The 19,610-nt window shown below is 34.0% G+C and overlaps 1 protein-coding gene across 1 annotated transcript in view; it reads right to left on the bottom strand.

Annotated features, from left to right (window-relative positions):
• Positions 1-15,524, bottom strand: part of TMPRSS11F (transmembrane serine protease 11F) — a 75,788-nt gene extending 60,264 nt beyond the window's left edge. Inside the window, exon 1 of the mRNA XM_066279759.1 lies at positions 15,376-15,524. Coding sequence (XP_066135856.1) covers positions 15,376-15,386 — 11 coding nt within the window. The 5' untranslated portion in view covers positions 15,387-15,524. The remainder of the gene's footprint in view (positions 1-15,375) is intronic.
• Between the last annotated feature and the right edge of the window lie 4,086 nt (positions 15,525-19,610).

Genomic DNA, 19,610 nt, shown 5'->3' with positions numbered 1-19,610 from the left:
AGTCAGACAGGAACGGAGAGAGATGAGAAGCATCAATCATCAGTTTTTCGTTTTGACACCTTAGTTGTTCATTGATTGCTTTCTCATATGTTCCTTGACCGTGGGCCTTCAGCAGACTGAGTAATCCCCTGCTTGAGCCAGCGACCTTGGGTCCAAGCTGATGAGCTTTTGCTCAAGCCAGATGAGCCCACGCTCAAGCTGGTGACCTCAGGGTCTCGAACATGGGTAATCCACATCCCAGTCCTACGCTCTATCTACTGCACCACCGCCTGCTCAGGCTATAAGTCTGCTTTTTACACTCAGAATTTAAGGATATGGCTTTGTTTTAAAATCAAATAACAAAAATTTTTTAAAAGAACAAAAAATTAATGAAAAATAATATGATCAATCAACTAAGTGATGCCTCTCAAAATTAGAAACAGAAAGCCAAGAGTTTATGTTTAAGAAAGTTATATATTACACTTACGCTTAGCCAAAAGGCCAAGAAGCAATGAGAAGAAAGTTATATATTGGTTTGACCAAGTAACACAAAGAAAAGAAAAATGAGTTGGCCAAAGGTTTAAAGTACAAAAGAGAAGTTATTTTGTGAGGACTCTATAGCATTCCTTAATAATTGTGACCAATATTATTCAAATATTTTTATCACTCTCATGACTTCCTCATTGGAAACATTTCTGTGCTCATTCTTAATGTCATTAAAATGTTACAAGGAAACCCTGTACAATTAATCTGAAGTGGGTGAAATGAATCCATCAGATACATGATACCATCAAGATGAGAATTTAAATACCTGACTATGCTTGCTACTAAAGAAATGTAAATAATCAAGCTGAAGGTGAATGAGGTACACTGCTCCAAGAGCAATATAAATATTTATATGCTAATCAGTTATCCAGGCAGCAGCCCTCAGGGGAAATTCTTTTTATCTCTTATGTGTCTTAACATATCTGTGTTCAACCTGAAGCACAGATACACATTAGATATTCTGTTTGGGCACAGTTCTCCCTACTTCTTGCCAAAAAGCCTTCATTTCTGGGAATGCCTGTGATTAGTAATACCTTCTTAATGACATGGGTTAACTGAGGTTAACAACCTTCCTTGAAACAAACACACAGGTAGTGATACACACGTGCTAGTGGAGACGGAGACAAGTAGCAACAGAAAACAAACACAGCATTTGTTTTAAATGCAGTTTTGAATGCCCAAAGGAACTTTTGAGTGGCAGCAATATCCATAGACTCAGTGTTCAGCCGCGGACATAGGACACAATGGAATTAAATCACCAACAATGGTCCATATACAACAGCATTAAAAAAGCATGAAATTCTTAAATACTACTCTAAAAAAATTTGTAAAAGATTTATATAAGAAAAACTTTTATTTATGTAACCTTCCTCAATATAAGTTATATAAATAAAAGGAAAGCTAATTTTCTTCTGTAACAAGTATTTTTGTGGGGCCCACGCATATATGACAAATCTCTATGGAAAGTCGTGTGTATACTTTTTCATGTTAAGATTCTCTTCTAACTAGAACCTTTCTTCTTAGTACAGTCGTACCTTGACACATGAGCACTTAAAATCACGAGCAATTTGAGAGATGAGTGGTCATTCACGGGATTTTTTGCTTTAAGTCATGAGCGGATATTTGAATCATGACTGTTGGGCAAATGAGTTTGTAAAATTTGTGTTTTTTGAGTTTGCTCACTTTTATTATTAAAAATGGTGCTGGGCAGCCACGTGTGTGCTTGCCCTTGGAGCAGAACAGTTGATTGCAAATTGCAGATTACTTTCCTGCTTGGGAAAGGCCACTGTTATGCTAATATTGGCTGGAGGAGAGGTTTTGGCACCAGAAAAGTTTTAGAAAGGAGAGAAGAAGGAGAAAGAGAAGAAGCCATGATAGCAAAGAGGATGCAGAGTGCTGAAGGAGGAGCCAAGATGGCAGGGTGCTGAAGGAGAAGCCGGTTTGTGCAGAGAGTAGAAGGGAGAAGGTGTGCAGATGGGGAACCAGAGGTGACTGAGACTAGTGGGGGCTTTTGATTCTAGGAAAAACCAGAGATTCTCCTGGTTGTGGAACCAGAGAAGGTATAAGTGGCTTTGGGAGCCCTGTGTGTATTTGCTCGTTGGCAGGTACAAGTCTTGAATAAAGGAATAGCCCACCATTTTTTGGGTCTACTGTTTCTTTACTGTTTGCCTGAATCTAATGGGAACCTAAATATGTATGGCCACAACAGCCACGACTACTGGCCATATAATGAACTTCCTCCACCCTCCACTAGTTAGCCTGCTGAACGTTCTGAAAGGGAGGAAGAAACAAACTTCCATGGTAAGGTTTTTGTTGAAAGGGCCTCTATGTGAAAGCAAGGAAAATGTGGCAAAAAAGCCAAAAGGCAGTAAAGAAATGATGATTGTTGGACACATGAGTTTGTAAAATTTGTATTTTCTGAGTTTGCTCACTTTTATTGTTAAAATGGTGCTGGGCAGCCTGACCAGGCAGTGGCACAGTGGATAGAGCATCAGACTGGTGGCGCAGTGGAAGACCCAGGTTTGAGACCCTGGGGTCACAGCTTGATCGCAGGCTCATCTGGTTTGAGCAAAAGCTCACCAGCTTGGACCCAAGGTCATTGGCTCGAGCAAGGGATTACTCGGTCTGCTGAAGGCCCACAGTCAAGGCACATATGAGAAAGCAATCAATGAACAACTAAGGTGTCAAAAAACTGATGATTGATGCTTCTCATCTCTCTCCGTTCTTGTCTGACTGTCCCTATCTATCCCTCCTCTGACTTTATATCTGTCCCTGTATTTAAAAGAATGGTGCTGGGCAGCTGTGAAACTGCTAATTACCTTCCTGCTTGGGAAGGGCCATTGTTATGCTAATGTCTCCTACCCTTATGCCAGCATCTTTGCCTGACCTCGAAGATAAATACACTTCATAAACCAGTTTATTTCTTTACATTCTCTCTTATTATGTATATATATGTGTATGTATGTGTATTTATTATTTATAAAGTACATTTTCTTATTTAAAAGCATATAAAACAAAGAATTTGTGTGGTTTTGGGGGGCCAGAATGGATTAATTGCATTCCCATTAATTTAAATGGAGAAATTCGATTTGACACATGAGCAAATTGAGTCATGAACTTGGCCATGAAATGAATTAAACTTGTGTGTCAAGGTACCACTGTAAGACTGTCACTAGTTGAATGTTTCAATAAGGCTTAGACCATTCCATTTCCACAGATGCAATTATAACAAGGAGAGAGAAAAATCATAAAATATACTTTATCTTAATCTTGCACGATGGTATAAGAAATTTTCAATGCTTATTAATTTGAAATGTCTCTATTAGAGACTAGAGGAAACCTATCATTTTCCCAATTGGGCGATAGAAGTTGTAGTTAGAATATTTATTTTTCAATTATCTTAAGTATCAAATGGGAAGAAGTTATTCTCTCAAGGGAAAAAGAAATAGTGTTAAGATCATGTCCACAGACTGAACAAAGTCAAATGTCTTTTTATATTAATATTCTAACATGGTAGTGAGTAAAGGTAACTTCTTGAAATTTTGTATGGCTATCTGAAATAATAGAAAAAGAAAGATATCACCAAAAAGAAATCTGAGCACCTAATTAAAAAATAACCAATTAGATCTGGTATATAATATTATCTTAATTAGAAAGTTGTACACCTTAATTGAAATAACTTTCTGGCTAGTTTTGCCTCTTAGAATTCTCAATCATCAATTCACTGAATTATAAAAAGAAATATTAATTATCATTGATACAGGGACAAAAGTTCCATTAAATCACATTTCTACATATATTTAGCCCCCAGGTAATTAATGTCAGTTAATCCTGATACTTCCACCTTCCTAGAAAATGGTTGTTCAAAAATAGCCATTCATTCAATCCTGGCCATTGGTGATCTGAGAAGGAAAGTCAGTTGGGATCACTGCTAGCAAATAGTTTTCTTTCTTTTAAAATAAGTTAAACTAAGAAATGGTTCCTTTTCTTTCCCTCTGGACATTGTTTGTCCCCTGCTCTAGCCATCTGCAACTCTGAGAGGAGCCGACTGAGAAAAAAAGCTGACTTATTAAGAACAGCAAAGTAGAGATAAAGAAAGAACTTGGTTCTTATATAATACAACTGAGCTGCTATATCACACACCACTGAGACTAGCCCTGCCTTTGGTTTACTGTTATATTAAATTATTTTTTGTTTGTTTCAGTAAGTTAGAGGCTGGGTTTTTAGTTCATCATAATTTTAAAAATCAAACCAATGCACATATTTAAATGTTAATCACATAGCTTCTAACAAGAATATGAAAAATTTCTTTTGAAACTCAAAGAAGATTTAATTCAAGCTATATTATAACTCAGTATTGCTTTGGTATTAAATGCATACAGAAACACTTAAAAAGAAAATACTATAACCCACTGAAGAAAGTTTTGTCTATATTTCATGCACTTTGGAAGCATCCATTACATATGCATGATATGCTAATTACAAAAGATTCCCAGTACTTTTTTGAAATCAGGTCTTCCTTTTATGCTAGGTAAAAAAAATAATTCTGATGTTTATATATTCATTAAAAATAATTATTGAAAATTTTACTGTTTGAGAGTAGAATGTTTAATCAGACTACTCTTAGAGTATACAGTCGAGGAGGAGATACAGACATTAAAAATATTATAAGAATATGTGTTAGTTATTATGAAATGCTAGCAAAATGCAAGTTGCATATAATGGGGAAAACTTATCTAAAGAAAGAGATCAGGGAAAGTTTCTCTGGGAACATTTAAACCAAAATATGAAGGATTATCTAATTAGGTAAAGCTTAGAGGGAGCAACGCATGCGGCCTGTGTTAGGTGAGTAGAAACTTGTCAAGTTCATATATTGAAATAAGACTAGTGTAGATGAAACAATGAGCATGAAAGAGAACAGCCCAAAGTCACGGCAAGGAGATATGTAAAATAATCACACAAAAATTTTTGTGTCTAAATGTGCAAAATTAGCTTTATAAATCTGGCCAATATCATATCACATAAAGTTTATTAAAGAACAATATTGTAAATATATAGAATTTTATCACATTACTCTGAATATTTTTAAAACTAGTAATTGTGAAACCTGGAAATACTTAATATTTTTTTTTAATTTTTTTTTTAGATTTTATTTATTCATTATAGAGAGGGGAGAGAGAGAGAGAGAGAAGGGGGGAAGGAGCAGGAAGCATCAACTCCCATATGTGCCTTGACCAGGCAAGCCCAGGGTTTTGAACCGGCAACCTCAGCATTTCCAGGTTGACGCTTTATCCACTGTGCCACCACAGGTCAGGCGAAATACTTAATATTAACAGGGATACCATACAGACAAAAGATATACAAATTATACAGATACTATCTGTGGTGATTATATATAAACACCCTGGCATGTTAACATTCTTCTGTCCTTTTCACCTGTGCTATATAGTATATAGTTTATTACCCTTAACTGCACGCTAACTTATTGTTTGCTTATGTGTGTAAAGTTCACTTCTCTAAGATTGTAAGTTCCTGAAGGGCAGTGGTTTGTCTTCTGCTTCTTTTCTTACCTTTCCAAAACACCCTTGCAGAGCAGTTAGTCAGAGAATCTCTGTGACTTGAAAAATGTTAACTATGAAAATGAACCAAAATGTACCTCAGATTCATAACTTGCCAGCATTTCCCAAAATCAAGGAGAACAGAAAACAACATTTGACAAACAACAATTAAGAGAAAACCACAATAACTTCCCAGAATCAAAGAATCTCGGGTCTGAGGTTTTATTTTATCCCCTGAGACTGATCAAATGTAACAGATGCCGTCTAACGATAAAGACGAAAATGAGACTTCCATTAGATATTTGGTCTGCAGCTCAGGTAATGGGCAGGACATTTATTTTTTTTCTCAAAAATGAGCCAGGCCCTGGCCGGTTAACTCAGTGGTAGAGTGTCGGCCTGGCGTGCAGGAGTCTCAGGTTCAATTCCCAGCCAGGGCACACAGGAGAAGCGCCCATCTGCTTCTCTACCCCTCCCCCTCTCCTTTCTCTCTGTCTCACTCTTCCCCTCCCGCAGCCAAGGCTTCATTGGAGCAAAGTTGGCCCGGACGCTGAGGACGGCTCTATGGCCTCTGCCCCAGGCGCTAGAATGGCTCTGATTGCAACAGAGCAATGCCCAAGATGGGCAGAGCATTGCCCCCTGGTGGACATACTGGGTGGATCCCAGTCGGGCGCATGCGGGAGTCTGTCTGACTGCCTCCCAGTTTCCAACTTCAGAAAAATACAAAAAAAAAAAAAGAAAAAAAAAGCCAGGAATTCTCTCTTCAAATATTGACATAAGAAAAATTGAAGAAGAAAATGCTAAATGATTCCCTTTTTGTTTCACACACCCAGCTGACTGGATCCATACTGGGTCCATGCCTCCGATATCCATTCTTTCTTTCTTTTTTCTTTTTTAGTTTTATGAGATAGCCCAGTGGCATATGAATAAATTCTCTTTTTCACTCAAGTACCTTTCTTTCAACTAAACCATTCTCATCCGACACAGCATAAATGCCTCTTGAGAAATTCCATTTTGATAGTTGCCACTGAGTTTGAGAGTATATATGAGGGGGCAAAAACAGACTTAAAATTTATGGCATGCCATCCCTAAAAATATCTTTAATATTTTGTCTACTTTTTACAGACCAAATAGCTATACAAAGTGTTATTGATTACAATAAATTTAAACTTCAATAAATGCCAGCTCTATTTTATGTATACAGTAGGTTTATAGTTGTGAGTTTGCAAAACACAGTTTATTTTTGTATTATTTTCCATTCTGTAAACCTACTTTTGCTAAACTCTGTATATGGCAGATACCAAACAGAATGTGCTATTATTATTCAGTTTCTGGCAAACTAATTAATTAAATGGATAAATATGTATTTTAAAATGAAGTTATTTCAGCAAGCAGCCAATATTTTTCTCTTAGCTTCCTGTATGATCGACTGGTATAAAGGTTTATATTTCAGTGGTATGTTGCAATCCAGTTAAAAGGGAGGAGCTATGATTAAGATATAAATGACTTAGATGAAAGAGATCAACAATGTTCTCATTTACAACTGATATAATCTGCATATTAAATAAACAAAATTAACATGTCCCAGAATCTTTGTCACATTGCTGAAGAGCCATATGTAAAAGAAGTAATGAGTAGGTTAGAGTGCTGCATACAAAGAAATTTAAGAGCTTTTCATTCTTGAAATTTTCCCCTCAAAGGCTGCATTGCTTTGTCATTGACTAATGAATGAAAATATGCAACCCAATGGCTATTTCATTAGATTTATTATTTTTTCAAACAGCAATTCTTTTTATTTTTTGAATATCTGAGTACATATTAAGTGATTCACTCATTGCTATAATAAAATCATCTAATTCCCAAAAGTTTGAAAAGTCGTACCATGTAGCTATGAAATCACATAGAATAATTGAATCTTAACTTCTGAGCTTTTCCAGAATACTTACAACTTGTATAGTTTGAGCAACATAAGTATTAAATTTTGTATTTGTAAGAATACCTACAATTTTATTTTTGAGTTTCCTATTCTATTAGATCCTACTTTTATTTCCATAAATAGATTAGCAGAAATTAACTTCTATATAGTATTATATCTGGCTACAGAAAAACTCTAAAAAGGAATTACAGAAATAAAGCTTAAATCTATATTCATTATAATAGTCATATTTCATTAGGTATATTGTGGGATTTGAAATCTATTTTCATGTATATTCTCATTGCAGGTAAGTAGTTATATTATAGATGCAGCATTAGTATATGAATCAAAGAAAATATAATTCTAATAGGTAGATTACATTATAACTAATCTTTATTTATTTATTCTAATGTGTAGATAACATAATTGAAGCAGAGAACTACTAATACATAACCTGTTGAATGAATACATCCTTTTTAAAATGTATTCAGTCACTTATAGAAAGGCAATCATGAAGATTTCTTTTGATGTTTAAATCTGAACTCAGCATTACTATGTTCCCTTGAAAATCAACTGCAACTCTACCTAAACCATTCAAATTTTCAACTAATGGAGGGTCCAGAAAGAGTCAGGACAAATAGATCCCCTACAACACAAATGGATAGATACAACACTGCTAAAAATTTGATTCAAAGTTTATAAATTCATGAATGAAGTTCTTGTTTAATAAGCTATATCATCCAAGTTACTACTATTTAGTAATATGTAGTGTTTAATGTTTTTTAAAAGCTGTTGTCAGCAAGAGAATGATGGCAGCTGACCAGCTGAAAGAATGAGAAATGAATTGTTTTTCCAATTTTAAAGAAATAAATACTGACTAAATTTGTGCTGCCTTTTTTTTTTTTTTTACATAGAGAGTCAGAGAGAGGGACAGACAGGAAGGGAGAAAGATGAGAAACATCAATTCTTTGTTGTGGCACCTTAGTTATTCATTGATTACTTTCTCATACATGCCTTGACCAGGGGGCTACAGCAGAGCCAGTGACCACTTCTTCAAGCCAGTGACCTTTGGGCTCAAGCCAGGGGTCATGTCAGTGATCCCACACTCAAGCCAGTGACCCCGTGCTCAAGCCAGCAACCTCGAGGTTCCTAAACTGGGTCCCCCATGTCCCAATCTGATGCTCTATCCACTGTGCCACTGCCTAGTCAGGCAATTCTTGCTGCTTTTATTGAACCAAGAGGTAAACTCAAAACACAGGAACAGTCTTAAGCAAAATGTAGTTGCCCTCAAAAAGATAACTCATGAAAGGCAAGGAATATTAGTATGTGTTTACTTCTAAGGACATATTACTTGAGTTAACTAAAAATGTGAAAAGGTGAAGGTACTTGTCTCAATCATTTTATCTGATAATATCTCAAGTACCCAATCATAATATCCCATGAGTTAATATATTCTTAAAAGTAATACAATATATAAACAATGAGTAAAGAATTGCTCTTTTGTCTACCTTATCAATAGCAAAATAAAGACTAATACTACCTAAAGCAACCCAAGTTTGATATTGAAAATGAAGGTATAATCAGAGACCAGTTAGCATCAAGGAGAGAGACGATAATGGAAGTAAAAATGATAAGTGGTAGGGAAGGTAAGTAGTAGGGTCATAATGGGGCAGGAAATGCCTCATAACCTTAGTAAAAAGATGCAGTTTCGAGGCGGTGTCTGTGCAAATTGTCAATTCCAATCTCTAACATGTCTCTACAACTTGTTCAGGTCTACACGCATGACTGAAACCATAAGTTCAGTGCGAACAATAGGAGCAACATAACTGACCTGACTTTTAATCTATTTTTAGAAAGTTTTATCAAGATGAAACTGTAGATCCTTACTTTGTATCATTTGTCTTAAGATTTGACACTACATAGTACACAAAGGCCTCAATAATTTTAAATACTTGAGACTGTTCATTGGCTGATTATACAAGAATCTCTCAATGGGTCTAAGGGGACAGATAAAACAGTTAAGATAATTTTTGATACCTTGTATGTAGATCAAAAAATTAACTGGATTTCCTTCCATTTTTGCTTCAGTAGTATCTAGCCACACCCTACACCCTGTTGTGCATTGGATTTATTTTCTATTTTCAGAGGTTAATTCTTGCAAAACTACTCTACCACATTTTACCTTTTGGGATGTGTGTTCAAGATTGGTTGACATTTTAGTATTTAAGCCATTGTATTTTAGATAGTACAAAGAATTTTTCAAATGTTACGTTGATAGTTTTTTAAATTATATTATTTGAAACTTGCATTAGTCATTCCATATATTATATTCTAGAATAAATAAAACGGTATCTGGAACAGACTTGATAACTTTGAACTACATGAAATTTCTAGTATTCAGCCATTTTAACCTGAAAAAGATTGATTTCATATGGTCCTACTAGTAGATTGTGCTACTGTATATTTTCTATGGTTATATTTTAAATTAATGTATTTTTATGTTCTATAAAATATCCAAGGTGTGGGCTGCTCTCTTTATCTAATGATAATGTAGTATAAATGTTGTATCTTTTAAAGTAGCCCGTTTCAAATTTTGAGCAATAATAAGTAATTAATTATAAAATCTTAAAAACTTTGCAGTATGATTTCAAGACATGTTAATATATATATATATTAAGATTTTATGTATTCATTATAGAGGGGGGGAGAGAGAAAGAGAGAGAGAGAGAGAGAGAGAGAGAGAGAGAGAGAGAGAGAGAAGGGGCGAGGAGCAGGAAGCATCAACTCCCATATATGCCTTGACCAGGCAAGCCCAGGGTTTTGAACCGGCGACCTCAGCGTTTCCAGGTTGACGCTTTATCCACTGAGCCACCACAGGTCGGGCCATGTTAATATATTTTAAATACTGGAAACTGTAGAGAGTCAGGTAACAGTTAAAGCTTACTTATATACATTGTTGGAAGAAAATATAATGTACAGAACCCAATGCAAATATTTCTGATTTGTCTTTGAGTTGGTTTTTGAATCAGGAGTTTGAATATAAGCATTACTAAAAAGCTAAGGGTTCAAATGTTTCATAATAAATAATAAATTTATATAGTGATTATATGACTCAACAATGTGAAAACTTTCTGCTTTTTAGTCCCCAAATACCCATTCACCAACACAACCCAAATCACATAATACTCCAAGACACAATATTCTTTTTAAACACTACTGCAAATAACTATTTGAAGCAAAGCAATCTTATCTTGGTCAAATATTGGTTTCCATGCTGTCTTTCTACATGTGTTGAATAGTTTTAAGAGGTTCTTTTTAGGTCTTCACAAGACTTATTAAACACCATAGAAAACTTTTTTAGTATTTAGTGTTTTAAAAATACATTTCATTTATATGTGGAATCTAATGAACACAATAAACTGAGGAACTAAATAGAATCAGAGGCAGAGTCGCAGGGAACAGATGGACAACTGTCAGAGGGATGTGGGGATAGAATCAAAAGAAGGTGAAGGAATTAGCCAAGTTATAGACACATAACATATAGATACAGATAACAGGGTAGCAGTTCCCAGAGGGAAAGGGGGTATGGAGGTAGGGAGCAGGAGAATAAAGGAGGTAAAAAAAAAATACATTTCACAAATTTATCTTGCAGATAAACAAAAGTGCACTGCAGAGTGTTATAATATAAACTAAAAGCCTATTGTAAAGCACAGCCATTAGTTACCACTACCAGCATTATCATCAAATCCAAGTATAAAATAAATGAATTGAATTAAAAAAGGTTTTGGAAAAAAGTACAAAAACTTTATGCATCACATTTATAATTCACATCCATTTGCTTGTTTAGTTATTTATTATGTTTCTGTCTTTAAAATGTAAACATCATAAAAGTAGAGAATATGTTTTATTTATATGTGTGTCTATATGTGTATTTATGTGCATATGATATGTATATATATACATATGTAATATATATTCCCAACACATGTATGTATAATGTATATAGGTATATATAATAATTATGTGTATGTGGTGTGCTACCAGTATACTATCAGCTAGAATAATAAGCATTTGTTGAATTAATGAATAAATGAAACTTAAAAGTCTAGTCTATAAGTACTTATCTGCTGCTCTCATCACTTCTACAATAAATTCCCATTATATGTTTACTTGGAATGAATTCTCTCCACTGTTTAGCTTTTTATTTACCTTCTGAATTACTCCACCTCAAATATATCATAGGCTTTCTTGAATAAATATGTAAAAAATTAACTTAAATTATTTATTTACTCTTAACCTTTCCTCTTCCTCATCTTCTGGTTTTTGGCTCTAGGCATATTTTATTGAATATTTTCACACAAATGTTGAGAGTCTATAAGGGGCCAGGCATTGTGTTTGGCACTGGGGATACATACATTAAGCACTCTGCTTAGCTAAGAAGGTATAATTGAAAACAAATAATTAACCATACAGAATAGTGCCAACAGAAGTATATACAATGTGTTATGTAGGTTTGAATAGGATGGCTGGGTTTAAGAAATAATTAAGGTACAAGATGTGAAGGTAGGAGAAAATTTTCACAATTAACTTTGATTAGAATCTTGAAGGATGATTATAGTGTCTTACCGAATGTGAGAAGGACTGTTCACTGTAGGCAGAATATATATACTGTATATAGGTATATATATAGGTGGTCTTCCTGCCACTCTATTCCTTTAGGTCTGCAACTGTACCCAGAAGGCAACTAAACCATCAATCTGCTTTGATGGTCCATCCTATCGTTCCAAATTACAAATTTCATCATGTCTTCCTTTTGTTTAACTTTCACTCAACTCTTCTAATGTAGTTCAAAGATTTTAATGTGGTATAAAAGACCTTTCTCTATTTGTGCTTTTATTTTAAGTGAGAGTTGCTGAGAGAGTAAGATAGACTCCCACATGCATCCTGACAAGATCCACACAGCAACTCCTGTCTGGGGCCAATGCTTGACTCAATCAAGCTACTGGCTACAGGAGAAGAAATGGGAAAGAAGGGGAAGAGAGAGGGAAAGAGAAGCAGATGGTTGCTTCTCTTGTGTGCTCTGACTGGGAATCGAACCTCGGACATCTATACTTTAGGTCAACAGGCTATGCACTGAGCAAACTGGCCAGGGCCTAAAAGGCCTTTCTTAATCTGACTGATCACTTCAGTTTCACCTGATAATTTCCAATAGCTATTTGTGCGTATATTTCAAGTCTCTTGACCTTTGCAAAGACTAGAATACCCCTTTCTTTCTTTATTCTTCTAATTTCTACTTTTTAAAACTTAACTCAGTAATTATGTATTCAGAAAAGCTTTTATGAGATCAAGTGGACACTTCCATAACACTTGTTTATACTTCTTTTTTTACATTTATTAGCATGTGCTTATTGATTTGCTTCTTGCCTCTGAGGTCTCTACTTGCTGGTAACCACATTTCTTATCTCTGCCTCACAGTAGAGGGAATCAGATATTGGGACTAGTAAAAAAACAAAAAACAAAAAAAAATTATACTCTGGCATAATTTAAATGTTCCTCTAGGATTTCTTAAGAAAGTTAACGTTCTTCATGTTATCTAGCCATTAACTCTTTAGAAAACATGAAATTTAAATTTTCTAAAGAATTTTAAGGCTATCTAGTGCAATGTTAAAAGAAATATTTTTGACCATGACTCACAATAAAAATGTTCTATATCACAGCTTAGAGCACACACATAATCATATATCTGAAACAACAGTTTCACAAAATAATACTTTCACTTACTGCTTTAGTACTTAGGATATAGTAAAAATATAACAAAAATCAATATTGGATAGTATTTTATTATTATTAAATACACAAAAAATAAAAACTAAATTTAATAGTATCAAATAAACCAAAAATAGCTTTGTGCTTATCAACAAAAATGATTTCAAGTCCCATTAATGATGACAACCTCTCCCCTAGTTATTTTATTGTGAACTCTTCCCAGTTTTATGACTAAAATATAAAGTCTTGAGAGGTAACCTGTTCAAACAAAGAGTGCAAAGCTGGATCTAAACTCATCTAAATCTCATGCTAGTACTCCTTCCACTATATCACAAGGAGAAAAACATAACTTTTTAAAACATTTTTAAAGAGCTATTGATTTTTAGACAAAGAGATTAAGAGAGAGAGAAAGGAGAGAGAGAGAGAGAGAATATGAATTTGTTGTTCCACTTTGTTATACATTCATTGGTTGAATCTTGTGTGTGCCCTGACCAGAGATTGAACTGACAACCTTGACATATCAGGATGATGCTCTAACAAACTGAGAAACCGGCCAGTGCAAAGAAAGATATAACGTCTGCTAAGAAGGTTTCCATTTCTAACTCCTACTCTTTAAGACTATATCCCTTGGGTAAAATACCTTTACTAATTAATTCAGTTAATAATCTTTTAATCTTATCTCTATGGCACAATCCATAGTTTTTTACACTATCTGTGCTAAAAATAATACTGATTTGGAATGCAATTAAAAAGTATACTTAAAATTCTCAGAACTATAAACTGGATTAAAGCTGATGAATTCAGGAATTTCATGTCTCCAATGATACTTTGAGTAGAAAAATGAATGAGTAGAGATGATGTCATAAATTGGGAAGAGAAGAACCAGGTTGATAGAAAAACGATACTGCAGAAATCTGAAAAGAATGAAAACAACAGAACTTCAAGCTCTTTGCTCACTATTTTTTTTTAAACTAAAATTGTTAGCCCATCATATTTGTATGAAAATTTGTTCAATATAACAGGTAGTATTTTCCACTGGATGCTTTATCTTACTTTCTGTCCTTGTCTTGGTAAACAAGAAATACACTTGCTTGTATTTAGTAAGGACTTTAGATAATATGCTACATCATGCTCTCATGCAAGGGTCCATAGGAGGAAGCTTTGTCCACGACACCAGTCTTCCTCAGGCTCATGCTGTTATTTAAAGGGCAAGAACACCCATCATTTAATGTCAGAGTCTACAGGCTTCAAGTACTATACTTAATTAAAGACAAAATCAAATAATTGCACAATTATAATTATCATAAAATCATGAATAAATTTGGCATATTAATGCAGAACATATGGGAAATTTGTGTCTATTCAGAAGTCAAGAACCCCATTGTGAAGCAATGTTTGATTAAGCAGGAGTTTGAATGAAATTACTCTAACCAAATATGTTATTCATTTCCGAGTCTGTAAAACAATAGCCTGAAATTGCCTAAATATAAATATATACAAATTCTTTACCTTAGATTCATAATTGATCAATTATCTTGAAATTCAATTATGATAAATGTTACAGAGTCTAGATTTTTGTTAACTTAGTAATTTTTAGCCACAAAAAATTTTAGTTTTTATCATTTCACTCATGATATATACAATATTCTTGTTGCTACCATACTTTATATTAGAGTTTAAAAAAATTCTAATAGACTCTGCTCTTACATTTATATTTAGTTTTCTGAGAATGTTTCCATAAATAACATGACAAACATTTATACCAAACTATTTATTATGCTAGAAAAATTTAATAAATTCTATCAAAAATTTTACTTTATGAAGCATGTTTTTCTAAATGGTTAAATATAATATAGTTAATTTATTACTGCATATAATTTTTATTTCTATTACTTAGAAGGAAAGGACTGACTACATTGGTTTCTGTTGTTAAAAAAAAACTCTTACATTTAAAAACAACAAAATAAAACTTTAACACAAAATACAACAACACATGAAAAACTCTTATTTTTATAGCACTTTCTAACAGCCAACATCTGTCCAGCCTACCGCAGGAGTTGTGAACCTCTGTCCCTGTTGATAACCCGGACTGAGAAAAGCCTCAAGAGTACTTACGCATACATCATGGACCCAGCACTGGGGCAGCCTCTATCCAGTCACCATCTGATCTATATCAGCCAGGTCAGGACTGGGAAGCTGGAAAATAATGACAGTCATTGGCAACAAGAAAGGCAACAAGTCTGACAGGTTTAGTGACTGAGGTCTGCAGCTGAGATATAGTCTGATAAGAACATGATCAATGTTGTGACAGCTGGTCCTACAGAGAAGCTCAAGCAGTCAAGGGCACAAAACGTGCAACTGGTGATGATTCATAAGGTCATACTTTTCCGGTTGGGGAGGTATGATCAGCACTGAGGTGTGGCCCCAATTTGTTTTCAAAAAACAACAACAAAACATTAGAATACATTGATGGCATTTATTCTTCATTGGAATTGTATGTCTCTTCCCTTTAAGAGAGCCGTGAGGTATGACGGTGCAGGAAAGACCTGGACTACAGGCCAGAGTGCTTGTTTTCATATCACATAAGAGAGATGCTTAGCTCATTGGGACTTACCTTCCTCAGAAAGAAAAATGGCAGGGCTGGATTAGCTTTTTCTAATACTATCCATTTTAGCTCTAAAAAGAACAAGGATTTTATTTCCCCCCCAAATTTAAATGTAAGAATTTATTTACCCCCAAAATGGCAAAAAAATAACCCTCTTTTTTCTTTCCCACCATGAAAAATATTATAGTCTTAGTGTATGCAAATTCCCTTTATACATACGGAATATAGTCACTTTAGATAATGTATTCATTCATTTTAGTCTGAATTCATGAACTCCCAAAGAATATCAGTACAGCTGCATGATGCATGATTGTAAGAGTTAATTTTATAATCTTAGAGCCAGGAGGTGTTAAAGAAGAAGAAAAAAAAGCTACAAACATATATTTTATTGTTTACACAGAATACCTTTATTTAAAATGCTACAAATACAATACTAATCAAATATTAAAATTTTATTAAAATACTCTGCTAAAGCACTAATATGAATTACATTTCCTAACATATTTTGCAAATGAAAAAACTGAGGCAGACTCTCAGTATGTATAGTCATCAACAATTTAACAAAAAGATGTGACATTATTTTGAAAAGAAAAAAAAAATTCTGAATAAATAGTTCACAAAATTTAACATACTATTTATCTAAATTGAGAATAATAACTTACTTTAAAAAAAGTAACTTTATTCTCTGGAGGGTTGATTTATCTCCAAAGTAAAAAATAATAAAAATCTAACAAAAAAGTTCCTAAAAACTTATTATTCTGGTTTATGATTATGACTGATTATTAGTTTGATTCTCTATTTGGTAGCACTTGTACTAATTTGGAATTACCAATGTACAAATATGCATTTAAAATTGTTTTAATGGTTACATTAAAATATTTTTTATAAACACTTTCATTAGTATTTGTTAAAATTCATAAAAATATTCTCACTTCTTTAAGTTAATAAATAATAATACAATAGAAAATATACTCTGTGGCTTAAGGAAAAAAACTATACTAACAAGAAGAATATCCAAAGTGAGTACAAGAACCAGCTTTGAGGGTTCTCGAATGAGACAGCTAGTATGAAGATATTTATTCTTCTACTTAAAAAAATCAGGATTTTCATACTGAATCATAATATGGTGGGGGTTGGGGAGGAATTTAAAGATAAAATAATATTTAATTAATAAAAAATTACAGTAGAAGTTATCTTATTTTTAAAAAAACTCAAAAATAGAAGTTTAACTATCTTCCATAGAAACCTTTCTCACTACACCATTCTTTCAAATTATCTTTTATTTGATTTAAAGATTCTGTTTCTTTGTTTACATTTGGTTTTCTCTCCTCATTTTACTTTCAGTGAATATATGAAATGATTCATTTTTATTATCTGTGGGGGAGTGGAATGCTGGAAGATAACATGTTCCTGGACGAGATGCAAGGGCTCTATTCCTGCTGCTTTCAATAACTAACTGTGTGAACCTTCTACATTTCAGTTTCTTTCTCTGTAAAATGAGGATAATACTTGTACCTAGTTTAAATGAGATAATAAGTTTAAAATATTTAAAATAGTTCCTGGTCCATAATAAAGCCCTAAAAATATTAGGTACTTTACTCTCTCTACTCTCATTTCCTCCTTTCCTACAGGATTAGCAGTATATTGCTCATTGTTTTTAATAGACTTCAAAAGTAATATTTTTTAAACTCTTCTCTCTATATATTTTTTCAACAACATATTGTGTCTAGTCCTTTAATTTACTTGTAATAAATAAAAGCATTGATGTATTATGTTCTAAGTAATGTAGCATATGAAGATTTTTAAATAATCATTATAAGACTGAAAAATTATTGGTTAATTATGAAGGTTAGCAAGCATTAGTAATTTGTATCAGTAATAAAATTACTACATGTAAATTTTATTTCACTGATTTTCAGCACCCTTAGCCACATGTGGGCAAGCACAATACTGGTTCTTATTGTTGCACTATTGATTGTTCTATTGTCTTTCAAAGACAATGAGTATGAGTGTATGGTGCAAAATGTCAATGAGGAAAAGTCAGTAATAAGATGACATTATACCATGTGATCAAGGGGAAAGTTGAGATACTTCCAAATTGATTGTACTTCTTCAGTACCCAAAATAATTAGCCTAAATATGAATGACTGATTTCCCTAATAAAGAGGCACAAAGTAATATATTGCACCAAAAAACAAAACTCAACCATATGTTGTTTTCAGGAGACCTATCTAAGTGGCAAAAACAAAAAGACTCAAAGTAAAAGCATAAAAAATGATTCTTCAAGAAAAGCAGGTGTAGCCATACTTATATCTGACAAAATCAATTTCAAGATAACAAAGGTAATGAGAGAAAAAGTTGGACATTTTATAATAAAGGGAACACTACATTAAGAAGACCTAACACTTCTTTATATACCCAATCAGGGAAAATTGAAATATATAAAACAACTAACAGAACTAAAGGGAGAAATGAACAAAAACACAATCATAGTTGAGGAGCTTAATATTCTATTGATAGTTCTAGATAGATCATCCAAACAGAAAATAAATAAAGAAATACCAGCTTTACATGACACATTATTCCAAATAGACACAATTAACATTTACAGAGCCTTTCATCCCAGAACAACAGATTATACATTCTTCTCCAGTGCATGGAACATTCTCAAGGACAGACCAAATGTTGGGCCAAAAACCTACCCTCAACAAATTCAAGAAGATTGAAATTATAACAAGCATATTCTCTGCCTAAAATGCTTTGAAATTAGAAATCAATTGCAAAAAAACCTCAAAAATATGGAAATTATATAACATATTACTAAAAAATGATAGAATCAAAGAATAAATAAAAGGTGAAATCAAAAGATATATAGAGATAATGAGAATGAAATACAACATATAGAAACTTCTAGAATGCAGCAAAAGCAGTAATAAGAAGAAAATTTATATCATTCTAGGTCTATCTTAGAAACAAGAAAGATCCCAAGTATACAACCGAACATTACATTTTAAAGAATGAGGAAAAGTGTAGGGAATCACCCACTTAACCTTGAATCCTCTATGACTTGGATTGGGGAACTTTAGTTAAAAACCCTGAATGAGCCCTGGCCGGTTGGCTCAGTGGTAGTGCATTGGCCTGGCGTACAGGAGTCCCGGGTTCGATTCCTGGCCAAGGCACACAGGAGAAGCGCCCATCCGCTTCTCCACCCTTCCCCCTCTCTTTCCTCTCTTGTCTCTCTCTTTCCCTCCTGCAGCCAAGGCTCCATTGGAGCAAAGTGGCCCGGGTGCTGAGGATGGCTCTGTGGCCTCTGCATCAGGTGCTAGAATGGCTCTGGTTGCAACAGAGCGATGCCCCAGATGGGCAGAGCATCGCCCCCTGGTGAGCATGCCGGGTGGATCCCGGTCGGGCGCATGCAGGAGTCTGTCTGACTGCCTCCCCATTTCCAACTTCAGAAAAATACAAAAAAAAAACCAAAAAACAAAACAAAACAAAAAAAACCCTGAATGAATGTCTCTTGGATGCAAACACCAAGAAACTGTGAGTGAGTGACCTTTGTGCAAACACAAAGGAATACATGTGAACAGGCTTTAGAAAGTTATCCTAGAGGTTCTGGATTGCCCCTTCCTTTGTGCTTGTTAATTAACAAAAGAAATGAATATTCTGATCAATTTAGCCCTTTCTCCATGTCAGCAAAATGGCCATTAATCATTCTTCTCCTTGTCACCTGATCTCCCTCCCTTAT

Source organism: Saccopteryx bilineata, chromosome 5 (assembly GCF_036850765.1).
Source record: "Saccopteryx bilineata isolate mSacBil1 chromosome 5, mSacBil1_pri_phased_curated, whole genome shotgun sequence".
NCBI lineage: Eukaryota > Metazoa > Chordata > Mammalia > Chiroptera > Emballonuridae > Saccopteryx > Saccopteryx bilineata.
This window is presented reverse-complemented; position numbering and strand designations above follow the sequence as displayed.